Source organism: Dendrobates tinctorius, unplaced genomic scaffold (assembly GCF_039654945.1).
Source record: "Dendrobates tinctorius isolate UK_male_01 unplaced genomic scaffold, ASM3965494v1 ptg000091l, whole genome shotgun sequence".
Classification (NCBI taxonomy): Eukaryota; Metazoa; Chordata; class Amphibia; order Anura; family Dendrobatidae; genus Dendrobates; species Dendrobates tinctorius.
The window spans coordinates 3,175,322-3,188,815 of NW_027361759.1; the positions used below are offsets into that span (position 1 = coordinate 3,175,322).

The 13,494-nt window shown below is 41.2% G+C and overlaps 1 protein-coding gene across 2 annotated transcripts in view; it reads left to right on the plus strand.

Moving 5' to 3' along the window:
- Positions 1–11,725, plus strand: part of EGFL6 (EGF like domain multiple 6) — a 163,594-nt gene extending 151,869 nt beyond the window's left edge. For both annotated transcript variants that reach the window (XM_073586162.1, XM_073586163.1), the window contains 3 exons: positions 871–966; positions 2,934–3,199; positions 9,538–11,725. In XM_073586162.1, coding sequence (XP_073442263.1) covers positions 871–966; positions 2,934–3,199; positions 9,538–9,630 — 455 coding nt within the window. In that variant the 3' untranslated portion in view covers positions 9,631–11,725. The remainder of the gene's footprint in view (positions 1–870; positions 967–2,933; positions 3,200–9,537) is intronic.
- The last annotated feature ends 1,769 nt before the right edge of the window (positions 11,726–13,494 follow it).

The window sequence follows — 13,494 nt, forward strand, 5'->3', positions numbered from 1 at the left end:
AAGACTGGAAGAAATCTTTAGCATACAGAAATAAAATACGATTTTTCAACAACAAGACCGTTACTATGAAGTATACAAGTAGGAATATTTTAATATTTCTATCACCTGTATACCCATATTAATAGGTTATATATGTCCTGGGGGTGACAGATTCCATTTAAGGTGGTTTTTGCTTAATTTAATCTGATACTCCATGCACTATGAGGTTTCATTCAAAGAGTCCTACAGGATCACCCTAAAATTATAGCTCTACCATTTATCATTTCTGTGCAGAATAATTCCTTAATGTATCTTTAAAGTGATTGGACGCCTGCTCTTCTGATACAGAAGAGCAGTTCTGTATGGAGCTCTGTATCAAAAAAAGCAAAAAAAACAAAACCGAGCCCTAAATTTACACACATCAGAGATGCTGAAAAACATGATATTGGTACTATAAGGTGGACATTTCCTTTTAAGATGAATTATCACTAACTATACATGGCAAGCCCAAGGCTATGTACACCCCTTATTTATAATTGGTGGTGATTATCCCTTTCCTAATATTCAACATCAAACTTCTTGAAAGTTTAAACAAAAGTCCATAATTAATAAGTGCATCCGTTTAGTAATGGTTAAACATACACTAATGTTCCTCACCATAAATGACCCCAACTCTCGTCTCTAGTGACACATGCAATTACCCTATATTACTTCTACGGTAATTGTACCCATTACAATATGTATATCATTATCTTCTGCATAAACTGAATGTAATAAATTGCCACATTAGTTATTGGGTTTTTAAAACCCTCATATTTTATGTTGACTCTCCACATAATTGGACATATTATACTAACTGGGATTATGCCTTTAATTTTCCCATGTGCTTAGAGGTATCTATAGACTGCAGCTTTGATCGTGGGGCCTGTGATTGGAAACAGGAGACTGAAGACGACTTTGATTGGAAACATACAAATAGGAGCCACGGTAAGAAAGCGTTACTAATGACAAGAAGAGATTCTGTAGCCATTTCCACTCTGTGGTTATTAAAGGTTAAATTGCGTATACTGAGCATATGGGCAGGTAACAAGCAATATCACATGTCCATTGTATAATGCCTATTTTATAATTATGGACGTTGTTTTTCAATACTAGGGTAATTTCTAAATGTTCTCATTAGTTTTGCTAATGGCACTTCTCTTTTACAAGAATGGGAAGCTGGAGATGAGCAAAGATGGGGGTCCGTGATCCTTTGCAGGGGGTGGTGTGGATATAACCCCATTTCCCTATGCATTCTACTACAATAGACCAAGTTCATAGAGAAAAAATTGAGGAAAAAACGTCTACAGAGAGATCAATATCTATAGTCAACAGTATACAAATGGAAAGATTTTTGAACAATAATGTATAATGACTTGTCCAAAAATAAGAACCAGCACAAAAAATTATGGAAATACTGCACATTTAAATGCCAGCAAAATCAAAAAAACAACTGTCTATCAGGAAACTGTTACATATGCACAAAGGTTCATTCAAGGTAAAAAATCCTGGTGCTTGAAACCAGACAAGCGATCTTGTTCCCTGTTCCTACATATATCTGTCCCTGTTTTAGAAATTGGATTATTGCACAGATGGCAGTGAAATATTGCGTTTTCATTGAGCGATTCTGATGTACTTGATGTGGCTGTTAGCATCTCGTTATTAACAGAGAAACACACGTAGATAACATTTGATCTTCATGTAGACTGTTGGCTCCTGACTAATGTGGTTATCTCCATACTGATGATGATACTTAAGATTGTGCAGTGATATGATTTAATATTTTTATTCACCTAATCCATAACATGACAAATATCAGAGGTGAGGGCACTTGGGTTGTCTATAACATTGCTGAATGAGGGTAGTTAACAATTCCAACCAATTTTGTATATAAAGTACATGTGTACTATAAAACACCACTGTCTGATTATGTATAGAGCTAAGGCATATAACCCTACATAGGTAACAGTAATACACAGACATTGACTGGAAAAAATAGTCGATCCTATGCAGGTCTACACAGAGTATGAATGGGATTGTCCCACCATTGCATATTATAGTTGTTTCATAGATCATAAAATATGAATAATTTTTTCCATACAAATGTTAAAGGGAATCTGTCATCAGGTTTTTGCTATTTATTCTGTGAGCAGCATAATATAGGGCACACAATACCCTGATTACATGGATGTGTCACTTATTAAGCTGTGTGTGTTGTAGTTTCAATATGATCAATTTTTATCAACAGGAGATCAACACTACAGGACTACATCTCACGTACGAGGCAGTCAGGCTAATATATGTAACCCTACCAATTGTTGAAAATTAACAGTGTACAGAGGAAACTGCTAGTCTGGGGTGTGGGCAAGGGGCAAAGTAATACATAGCCCAAAAGTACACATAGCCCAGACAAGGAAGGATTCTATCAAAACTACGCCAAGCAGCCCATTAAGTGATACATTGCTGGAATCAGGATTTCTTGCCCTTTATGTACTTCTCAGATTATATAGCAAGAACCTGCTAACAGATTCCCTTTAAATCATGATCATGTGGAAAGTTCTGACATTCACTTACACAGTATGGCGCTTCCTCCTACTTTGGAGATCATCATTCTGCATTCATAGTGTAATGAGGGAAAGGACTAAAATCTCATTGAAGTAAAAGAGATAATCAAATTTTGTTGTTACTTTACTAAAATTGTATTTAGACACAAAGTGCAACACTAATGTGAATGAGCGCTAATCATTTGTGTGCGTATTCATGTGCACTTGTATAGCAACTCGTACAAATTTCATTTTGTTCTAGAAAATCTGATGCTTACAATTTATATATTCACTATTCCCTTTCAACATCTATTTGAAATGCCATATTTCTCCAGAACTAATATGATGGACTAATTTCGCTCTTTGATTCAGGTACCGGGTTTTATCTATCAGTTCCTGCTATTGTTGGTCACAAGAAGGCCGTTGCCCGTCTCAGACTCCCACTTACAAATCTGCGACCAAACAGCAAATCTTGTTTAATTTTCACTTTTCTCCTTGTCGGAGAAAAGTTTGGAAAACTACGGGTGTATATAAATGAAAATAAGGATCCGGTCTGGGAAGAGAACAGAAGTAAGGATGGAGAATGGAGGATAGCAAGAATTGAAATACCTGAGACACATAACAGATCTTCCAACAAGGTACCGTGTAAAACAGAGTAGTTTATATTTCCAACAAGGGATGATAATAATGAAGGTATAACATATTTACGGAACGTTACATGTAGAATAGTGTTCTCTGTGTTAAGATCTTAGAAACCTACAAACAGAAGAGATTCAAAACACTCAGTACTGCCTAAATCAGCAGGATACACACAACATCTAAGGCTGGGGTCACACGAGCGTATGAAAAACTAGAAAAAGGCTCGATGCTATCGCATCGGGAGTGTGGTGAAATTAACATCTGTGTATGCTTAGTGGTGCTGACAGGAGTAGCGGACATGTCTCACACTGTTTGCACTCTCCAAAAATCGGTGTATATGTGGGGTTGTCAGAATATACTGCTGCCTGAGGTAATCCCCACGCAGGCGCAGTGGCTATTTTTTAAAATCGGTGTATATGTGGGGCTGTCAGAATTTACTGCTGCCTAAGGTAATCCCCACGCAGGCGCAGTGGTTGTTTCTTGCGGCCACAAACTGCAAGTGACATACACGTTCCAGCGCAGGCGCAGTAACAGCCGCGTTGTTATTGCGCATGCGCGAGAATAGCGGTGACGTGTATGTCACTTGCGCAGGCGCAGTTCGCACGAACTGCGCCTGCGCAATTGACATTGACGTCACCGCTATTCTCGCGCATCCATAGTAACAAGGTGGCTGTTACTGCGCATGCGCGAGAATAACGGTGACGTGAATGTCACTTGCGCAGGCGCAGTTCGTGGCCGCAAGGCTGTTCACAAACTGTGCCTGCGCAAGTGGGACTGCTGTGGTGCCTTATGGGATTCGGTGACAGCGGACAACTGTTGATTATATATGTAGATAGGTCCCAGTCATTGTCATCCAGGAGCGTGTGGCAACTTTTTTTTCTCACGTCATCCATGTGCTGCCTATATGCAGTCCAGTTTTAATAGTCAGCAGCTATTACTCTTATCTTTTACAGGATTGTTTATAGTTTCCCATCTTCCAAAATTGTAATGTATCCATGAAAATTGGATGTCATACTGATGGTCCATGTGGCATCAATTTTTTATTTTTTTTTTGCACTCAGCCAAATACAGAGTGAAATCTCTACATGCTGCAATTTTTTTTCACAGACGGATTCGGTCAATGGAAAAAATAGGCCAACTGCACTGCCTCACTGAATAACTTTGGTCATTGAGTTATCCGATAAAATTTGCTAGCACTCATCCGAGTCATATCCCAATGTGTGTGGGGTCCCCTGACTCTTCCTGAGAGATGATGTCAAGGGAGAGAAGGATTGGACATTTTGAATAATCTGATTATTTTGTTCTGTGGGAGGTAATCAGCTCCTAGAGGTGTCTTGTAGTTGTTGTTTCAAAAGTAAAGCCTAAATTAAACTACTTTTTTGTCCTATAATTTACACCCAATTAGTTATATAGCGATAACAAATTCTACAGGGCACTGCACTTGCATCGCTCCCCATCCTCAGCAGAGTTCACAAGATGTTTCCCTTTGAAACATGTACACACAAGTGCCAGTTACATAAGAACTTAATTAACCTATCAATATGTTTTTAGAAACCCACACAGGAAGGGGAGAAAAAACTATAAGCTCCAGGCAGATGTGGATAATGTTAGTGTCTTGGATTTAGATTTCCAGTATCATTACAATTTCAGAGAACCCTAATGTTTCTTCTTGGAAAATATATAAAACTGTAGCCATTAGCAAATGGGATTATCCAACATTGTTATGAAATATTTTTATATCATAGAGAAGATGTAAAATGGCAGCTAATGTCAAAATTATATTTTTGTGTACCAATGTAAATTATATCAGGATATCTAATGGAAATATGGGCATGTTTATTTTCGAAAATCTCACTGTTCCTGTTCATAATTCTTTACACCCTGGTAGCAGTGGTGTATCTGGAGTAGAAAAAGACCATACCATGACTAAAAGGCTTGGACAGGTGGAGTCCAGCACTAAGCCACAACATTCCGAAAAGCAAATCCACAAGGAATTAGGGCTAGTTATTCCAGTTATGAAGCCATCATTGTATTATAAGGTTTAAAGACCAAAAGCATGAGCAAGTTAAATGTTGAGTGTAAAGGTGGTCTTACACATCAGATTACCTTCAACCATATTGGTTGACCAAACAATCATTGTGCATGTAGGTGTCATTACTTTGCCCAATGAGATGTTCTGTTGTGCAAGAGAGGTCAGCCATTTTGAATTTGAACATTTTCGATTGTTCTCATGGAAGATTAGTTGCTGCCGTTAGGAGGATAATTTAATATTTCAGAAGGATTTATGTAGGCTGGAGGCTTGGGCTGAAAAATGGTAATTGAAGTTTAATGTAGATAAATGTTTAAAGTTATGCACTTGGGCCGAGGAAATAAAATGTGTAATTACGTACTACATGGTAAAACACTGGGTGAAACTGTCACTGAAAAAGACTTGGGTGGATGGCAAACTCAACTTTAGTGACCAGTGCCAGGTAGCTGCTGCCAAAGCTAATAAAATTACAGGATGCATTAGAAGCGGCATAGAGTGGGTACGGAAAGTATTCAGACCCCTTTAAATTTTTCACTTTTTATTTCATTGCAGCCATTTGGTAAATTCAAAAAAGTTCATTTTTTTCTCATTAATGTACACTCTGTACCCCATCTTGACTGAAAAATAACAGAAATGTAGAAATTTTTGCAAATTTATTAAAATAGAAAAACTGAAATATCACATGATCATAAGTATTCAGACCCTTTGCTCAGACACTCATATTTAAGTCACATGTGGTCCATTTCCTTGTGATCCTCCTTGAGATGGTGCTACTTCTTCATTGGAGTCCAGCTGTTTAATTAAACTGATAGGACACGATTTGTAAAGGCACACACCTGTCTATATAAGACCTCACAGCTCACAGTGCATGTCAGACCAAATTAGAATCATGAGGTGAAAGGAACTGGCCAAGGAGCTCAAAAACAGAATTGTGGCAACGCACACATCTGGCCAAGGTTACAAAAGAATTTCTGCAGTACCCAAGGTTCTTAAGAGCACAGTGGCCTCCATAATCCTTAAATGGAAGAAGTTTGGGACCACCAGACGTCTTCCTAGACCTGGCCGTCCAACCAAACTGAGCAGTCGTGGGAGAAGAGCCTTGGTGAGAGAGGTAAAGAAGAACCCCAAGATCACTGTGGCTGAGCGCCACAGATGCAGTAGGGAGATGGGAGAAAGTTCTACAAAGTCAACTATCACTGCAGCCCTCCACCAGTCGGGCCTTTATGGCAGAGTGGCCCGACGGAACCCTCTCCTCAGTGCAAGACATATGAAAGCCCGCATAGAGTTTGCTAAAAAACACATGAAGGACTCCCAGGCTATGAGAAATATGATTCTCTGGTCTGATGAGACGAAAATAGAACTTTGTGGTGATAATTCTAAGCTGTATGTGTGGAGAAAACCAGGCACTGCTCATCACCTGCCCAATACAATCCCAACAGTGAAACATGGTGGTGGCAGCATCAAGGTATAGGGGTGTTTTTCAGCTGCAGGGACAGGACAGCTGGTTGTCATTGAAGGAAACATGAATGTTGCCAAATACAGAGATGTTGTGAGTTCATTTTTCCCTTCATCATTGAGGTCTGATGAACTCCCCCTCTGGTGAAGGAAGGTAGTGAGACTGATTACCAAACACCTGGGCAGCTAGATGATAACTGGGTGGCTGGAATTGAGGACTGGATGTAAGGCTGCCGACACCCTTCTTCCTGGCTGGTGATTTTCCTGCTGGATTCTTGGAGACCAGTCTGATTCCTGTGTCTCAAAGCTAAGTTTTTCTGCTCTGCTTTGTACTCTTCAATTTTGTTTTTGTTTTGCCTTGTTTTTTGGGAGTTCTGCCATCCCCGGCCGGGGGTGAGCTGAATTCCATTTTTGTCTCTGATCTGTTGATCTTTTGCTCTGTCTTCAGAATATACCTGAGTGCTGATATAGTCTTTTGAAGCCTAGCGACTTCAGGGCCTGTTTTTCCTATCAGTCAGTTGGCTCATTTTGATAAGGTTTTTGCGGATGGCAGACAGCAGCTTTCCTATCCTGTCCTATGTAGTTAGCTTGGGCCCCATCATTTGCTCAACCTATCTTTCTATCTGTGTTAGTGTTTTCATCTTGCTTCACCGTCATTATATGTTGGGGGCTGCCTATTGCTTTGGGGTCTGCTCTGGGGCAGTTTAGTTTTTCCCCTTTCTGTCTTTAGGCTATGTAGCTCTCCGGCTGTGATCGAGGGGTCTAGGGCACCGTAGGAACCCCCCACGGCTACTGCTAGTTGTTGTGGATAGGTTCAGTGGTCTGCAATCCGATAGCTGCCAACCTCTCTGTTTTTTCTGGACTTAGCTGGTATTTTGTTTTTTCCTCCGGTGACTCATCATAACACAGAGATATCCTGGATGTAAACCTCTTCCAGAGTGCCCTGGACCTCAGACTTGGCCGAAGGTTCACCTTCCAACAAGACAATGACCATAAGCACACAGCTAAAATAACAAAGGAGTGGCTTCAGAACAACTCTGTGACCATTCTTGACTGGCCCAGCCAGAGCCCTGACCTAAACCCAACTGAGCATCTCTGGAGAGACCTGAAAATGGCTGGCCACCAATGTTCACCATCCAATCTGACGGAACTGGAGAGGATCTGCAAGGAAGAATGGCCGAGGATCTCCAAATCCAGGTGTGAAAAGCTTGTTGCATCATTCCCAAGAAAACTCATGGCTGTACTAGCTCAAAAGGGTGTTTCTACTCAATACTGAGCACAGGGTCTGAATACTCATGACCAAGTGATAGTTCAGTTTTTCTTTTTTAATAAATTTGCAAAAATTTCTACATTTCTGTTTTTTCAGTCAAGATGGGATGCAGAGTGTACATTAATGAGAAGAAAATGAACTTTTTTTGAATTTACCAAATGGCTGCAAGGAAACAAAGAGTGAACAATTTAAAGGGGTCTGAATACTTTCCTGTACCCACTGTAGATGCTCATGAAGATAACATAGTTTTGCCTGTATACAATCACTAGTGTGGCTACACTAAGGGTCCCGTTACACATAGAGACGCACCAGCGATCCCGACAACAATATGACCTGGTCAGGATCGCTGGTGTGTCGCTACATGATCACTGGTGAGCTGTCAAACAGGCAGACTCACCAGAGATCAGGACCAGCGAGGACGCGGGTAACTAAGCGCACGCGTCGCTTAGTTACCCGCTGTTTACCTTGGATACCAGCTCACAGCGTCTGTTACGGCACTGGGAGCTCGCTGATCGATGGTCTCCCGCTGCCACACGCAGTGATGCATGCCTGGCCAGCGGGAGACAAACGATCAAAAAACGGCCCAGGACATTCCTGCACGATCAGTGATACCCGGGGGGGGGCGGTCACTGCTAGATGTCACACACAGCGAGATCCCTGCTGAGGTTGCTGTTGCATCACAAAACTTGTGACTCAGCAGCGATCTCACTTAGTGTGACGGGGGCTTTAGAATACTGTTACAGTTTTGGTCTACAGTGTTAAAGGACATAGCTGAACTAGAGCGGGTGCAGAGAAGAGCGATCAATTGCGGAATCTGTGGGTTGCAATACCATGACAGGTTATTAAACTTGAAGGTTTAAGGGTGATGTTATTACAATGTACAAATATATGAGGGAACAGTACAGAGATCTTTTTGATAACCTTTTTTCACCTAGGCCTGCAAGGATGACAAGGGATCATCCTCCATGTCTAGAGGAAAGAAGGTGTAATCACAAGAGATGGTAACTATTACTGTAAGAGCAGTGAAACTATGAAACTCTCTGCCACATGATGTTATGGTTATGGTTGACTCACTACAAAAGTACGACGAGGCCCTGGATGACTTTCTTGAAAATTATAATTACAAGTTCTGAGCACTAGAGTTTGTGTTAGGACATTGATCCAGGGAATTATATCACCATTTGAGGAGTTGAGAAGGAATTTATCCTCTAAGGGAGCGCAGTTAGACGGACATATAAAATGGATCAAGATCAGAACATAATGCATGGACTGGCTGGCAGGTCTCCTGACCAGAGTGTGATAGCTTCATGTATTTCTATGCATCTCTCCCGCTCGAATTGGGAGAGCCACCAGCCAGTCCGTGCACTGCATTCTGATCTCAGTCCAAATTATTATGGCCATCTCTCTGCATCCCAATATGGAGCTATTAATGTCTGCCCAATGGAGTTTTCGGCTTCCTCTAGATAAATATGTCAGGCTATATGTTGAGCTCGATAGGACTTGTCTACCTACAGCCTAGCAATGAAACACTGATATGGTTTGTAGAGATGCTAACTTCTTGTTCTGTTATTGTCTTATTACAGGTTATATTTGAATCTGAACGTGGGAAGGGGAAAAATGGTGAAATGGCACTGGACAATGTCTTCCTTGTTTCTGGACCATGCACTGAAGATTAAGCACAAGGGAAGAATATCTTCATTAAAAGAACTCTTGCTATCACTTCCAATCTCTAACGCTAGATTGCATATTTTGTGCAAACGGTAAAATGTATTTTAACTTATGTTTACTATCTTTAATTACCTAATTGTTATTCTAATAAGTCTTCCATCATGAAACCGTGCTATACGAACACAGACCCCTCAATCCACGACCACCACAAGCCTTAATCTCATACAGCAATAAACAAAATCGGAAGTCAAGAAGTTTGATGTCTGACTCCTGTACTGGGGCCGATATCCGCAGTCAGAATGTGAGCCGAAAAACATTTACATCTCTTAAAGGGAATTTCCTGTTGTACAACACCTTCTTACAAAGCTACATATAACACTTTCTGTGCTTTGGTCGCAATGTCCCTTTTGTTATATTGTATACAAATAAAATTGACATGTTGCTTTTATGGAAGTATGCAATGACGCAGACCTAGACTATAGAGTTGTCATGTTTACAGGCGAGGGAATGATATACACATATATTGCTCAGAGTGAGCATTATAGGTCCACGAATGGAGAGTTGTGTTTTACAAGCTACTATAGTCACATACAATTCTCCTATAAGGTGCTTATTTTTATATCATTATTATTAGTATTATCTTTGAATGATTTGACATGTTTGACTATCTCTTCCACCACTAATTTAGTAATTAACTATACACTATATAGTTCTCATTCATTGTCTTACTGACGAGTATGGCACTTTTGTGCACTGTGAAAATCATACTTGATAAAATGCAGCATGTGCTCTGGATAAGCAATCTGTGCATCGCGAATAGCAGGTTACTGCCGTATATCTACTTGTTAAACCAAAAAAGAGGATTATGGTTTAGAAAAGGGAGAAGAAAAAAACTATTCCAACCTTTAGAAATGTGTAATGTGAACTATACCTAAAAATATACATAAATACTATAAAATATAGTTACTGTACAAACTACAAATAGTCCGGGGCTAACAAAACGCTGATTTGACGCAGATCAGATGCAAAAGCTGCAGGTTTGGACACTACCTTTCAAGTGATTGAAACCTCCTTAGAGCTGGATCTGGGTTATGGAGGATCACAAGCACATTGGTTTTAGTATATTAACTATTCAATTAACCTGTAGTGGCATTGAGCAGTAATTAAAACTTTCACCAGCAAAAGCCTATATTAAAGGTAATGTGTCACCAGGCTTTTGTCATCCGAGAGCAGCTTAATATAAGGACAGAGACTCTGTTCTCTGAATGCTGAGCTCTGTATAACCCCGCCCACACGACTGATTGGCGGATTTCTATGTACACTGTGCATAGGCAGAAAGCTGCCAATCAGTGGTGGGGGCGAGTTATACAGAGCTCATTAATATGGAGGACTACAAGGCAGCAGGTTTACTAGTCCTCTACTGCTAAAATCACTATTTTATCAGCAGGAGATTATCAAAACTACACTAAGCAGCAAAGTAAGTGACACATCACCCCAATCAGGGTTTCTGTCTCTATATTATGCTGCTCTCAAATAAGGTGGTGAAAACCTGATGAGAGATTCCCTTTAAACTGGACCTGGCACTGAATTAGGCTTCCTTTTAGACATGTATATAGAACATTTCTAATATTATATGCAAATCTATAGTTTCTTACCCTAAGTTCAGTTCTATTCTATGCATACAATGGAATCATTTCAAAAACAGGGACCAAAAATATTTATACTAAGGAAATTGTTCAGTGCGATGCAATTGGGTTTTGCTTCGGTTTAGTTACATGTAAGAAATATGAGACTATGCAAAAGGAATTTAATGTACATTTCAAACATTTTTTTTGTAACCCATTATTCAACAACCTTCATTACAGACTATCCTCGTGAGTATACATTTTCATGTATAATTGCCATCAAAATAGAGAGTTTGCCAAAATGAGTGTAGCTGCATTGCAGAAATGGCAGAACAAATGTTATTTCCATAGAAAACCGTGTATTGTGTAAACGAATATCTGAAATGAACCGAGTATGTTTTTATAAAGCGACGCTATGATGTGGGCAATGTGTTTTGTTTCGGTATTTTTTTAAATTAAAATAATTTTGTTTAACCAACACAGATTTGATTGCGATAATTACAAGTTGCGGAAGTGAAGGCAAACCATAACATCATATTTCGGAGAACATTTTGACATTCTTATCAACTGAAAAAGCAGCCAGATGGCACAAACAAGAAAAGCAACAAACAAACAAAATATAGTTTTTGAGTATTTTTAGGCCAGATGTCTATACAGTATTTGGTGGTCAAATTACCTACAATGAAATGCCAAACTGCAACGCTTCAATAGCTCATTGCAACATATGAGACATAATATAAGATTTCATGTTAGTCTTGTGTCTGAAGGGTTCACTCTTCTGAAATTTTTTACTCCAACTAAGAGAAGAGTCAGACTGTGGTATAACTCGGACGAGGATCGCAACACAATGTTTGGACCGGCTGTCGGCTCTCCCGACCTGAGCGTGACAGCTGCATAGAAATACATGCTGTCAGCCTCGTGTTAGGAGAGCTGCCGGGCAGTCCAAGCATTGCGTTGCGATCCTCGTCCGAGTTATATGGCTTCTTCTCTTTATACATTGCTGGAACAGAGTCTGCACTGGAGGTGAGTATAGGTTTGCTTATTTTATTGGGACCAAATATATACCGTGGTTTAAGAAAGGGTTGTCCTGGTAATGGACAACCCCTCTAACTGAGAATCGGTCAGTGAGCTTGTTCTGACTGGAAAACTTATAACTGTTATTTTCCTTCTTCTGAGCTCCTCTCAGCTGATTTATGATCACTTGAAAGTTGAACTGGAATTTGTGGTCATAAAGCAACTGCGAGGAGCTCAGAAAAAGGAACACACATGTTATAAATAACTAGCTATGAACCCGTTCTATGCCCGGGTGGTGGGCATTTTTATTGGTATATGGTCTCCCATCCTGGTATGTGCTGCACTCCTCATCCCTATCCTGGTATGCATGGTACCCCCTTATCCATATACTGGTATTCATGGTTCCCTCACCCCCCAATCCTGGTATGCATGGCACCCCCTCATCCCTATCGTGATATGCATGGTACCCCCTCACCTATATCGTGGTATGTATGGTGCCCTCACCCCCCAATCCTAGTATGCATGGTACTTTCACCCCCCAATCCTGGTATGCATGGTCCCCTCACCCCCCTATCCTGGTAGGCATGGTCCTCTAACCCCCCTATCCTGGTAGGCATGGTCCTCTCACCCCCCCTATCCTGGTATTCATGGTCCTATCACCCCTCTATCCTGGTATGCATGGTGCCCTCACCCCCCAATTCTAGTATGCATGGTCCTCTCACCCCCCAATCCTGAAATGCATGGTCCCCTCACCCCCCCTATCCTAGTATGCATGGTTCCCTCACTCCCCAATCCAGGTATGCATGGTCCCCTCACCCCCCTATCCTGTTATGCATGGTCCCCTCACCCCCCCCAGTCCTGGTATGCATGGTCCCCTCATCCCCCTATCCTGGTATACATGGTCCTCTCACCCCCCCTATCCTGGTATACATGGTCCTCTCACCCCCCCTATTCTGGTATACATGGTCCTCTCACCCCCCCTATCCTGGTATACATGGTCCTCTCACCCCCCCCTATCCTGGTATGCATGGTCCTCTCACCCCCCAATCCTGGTATGCATGGTCCCCTCATCCCCCTATCCTGGTATGCATGGTCCTCTCACCTCGCAATCCTGGAATGCATGGTCCCCTCAACCCCCTATCCTGATATGTGGGTCGCCCTCCCAGGGCTGTGGGGTACACGGTACCGGGCCCGATGAGCTTCAATGGGAGATGTCACGGCAGCTGGGACCCG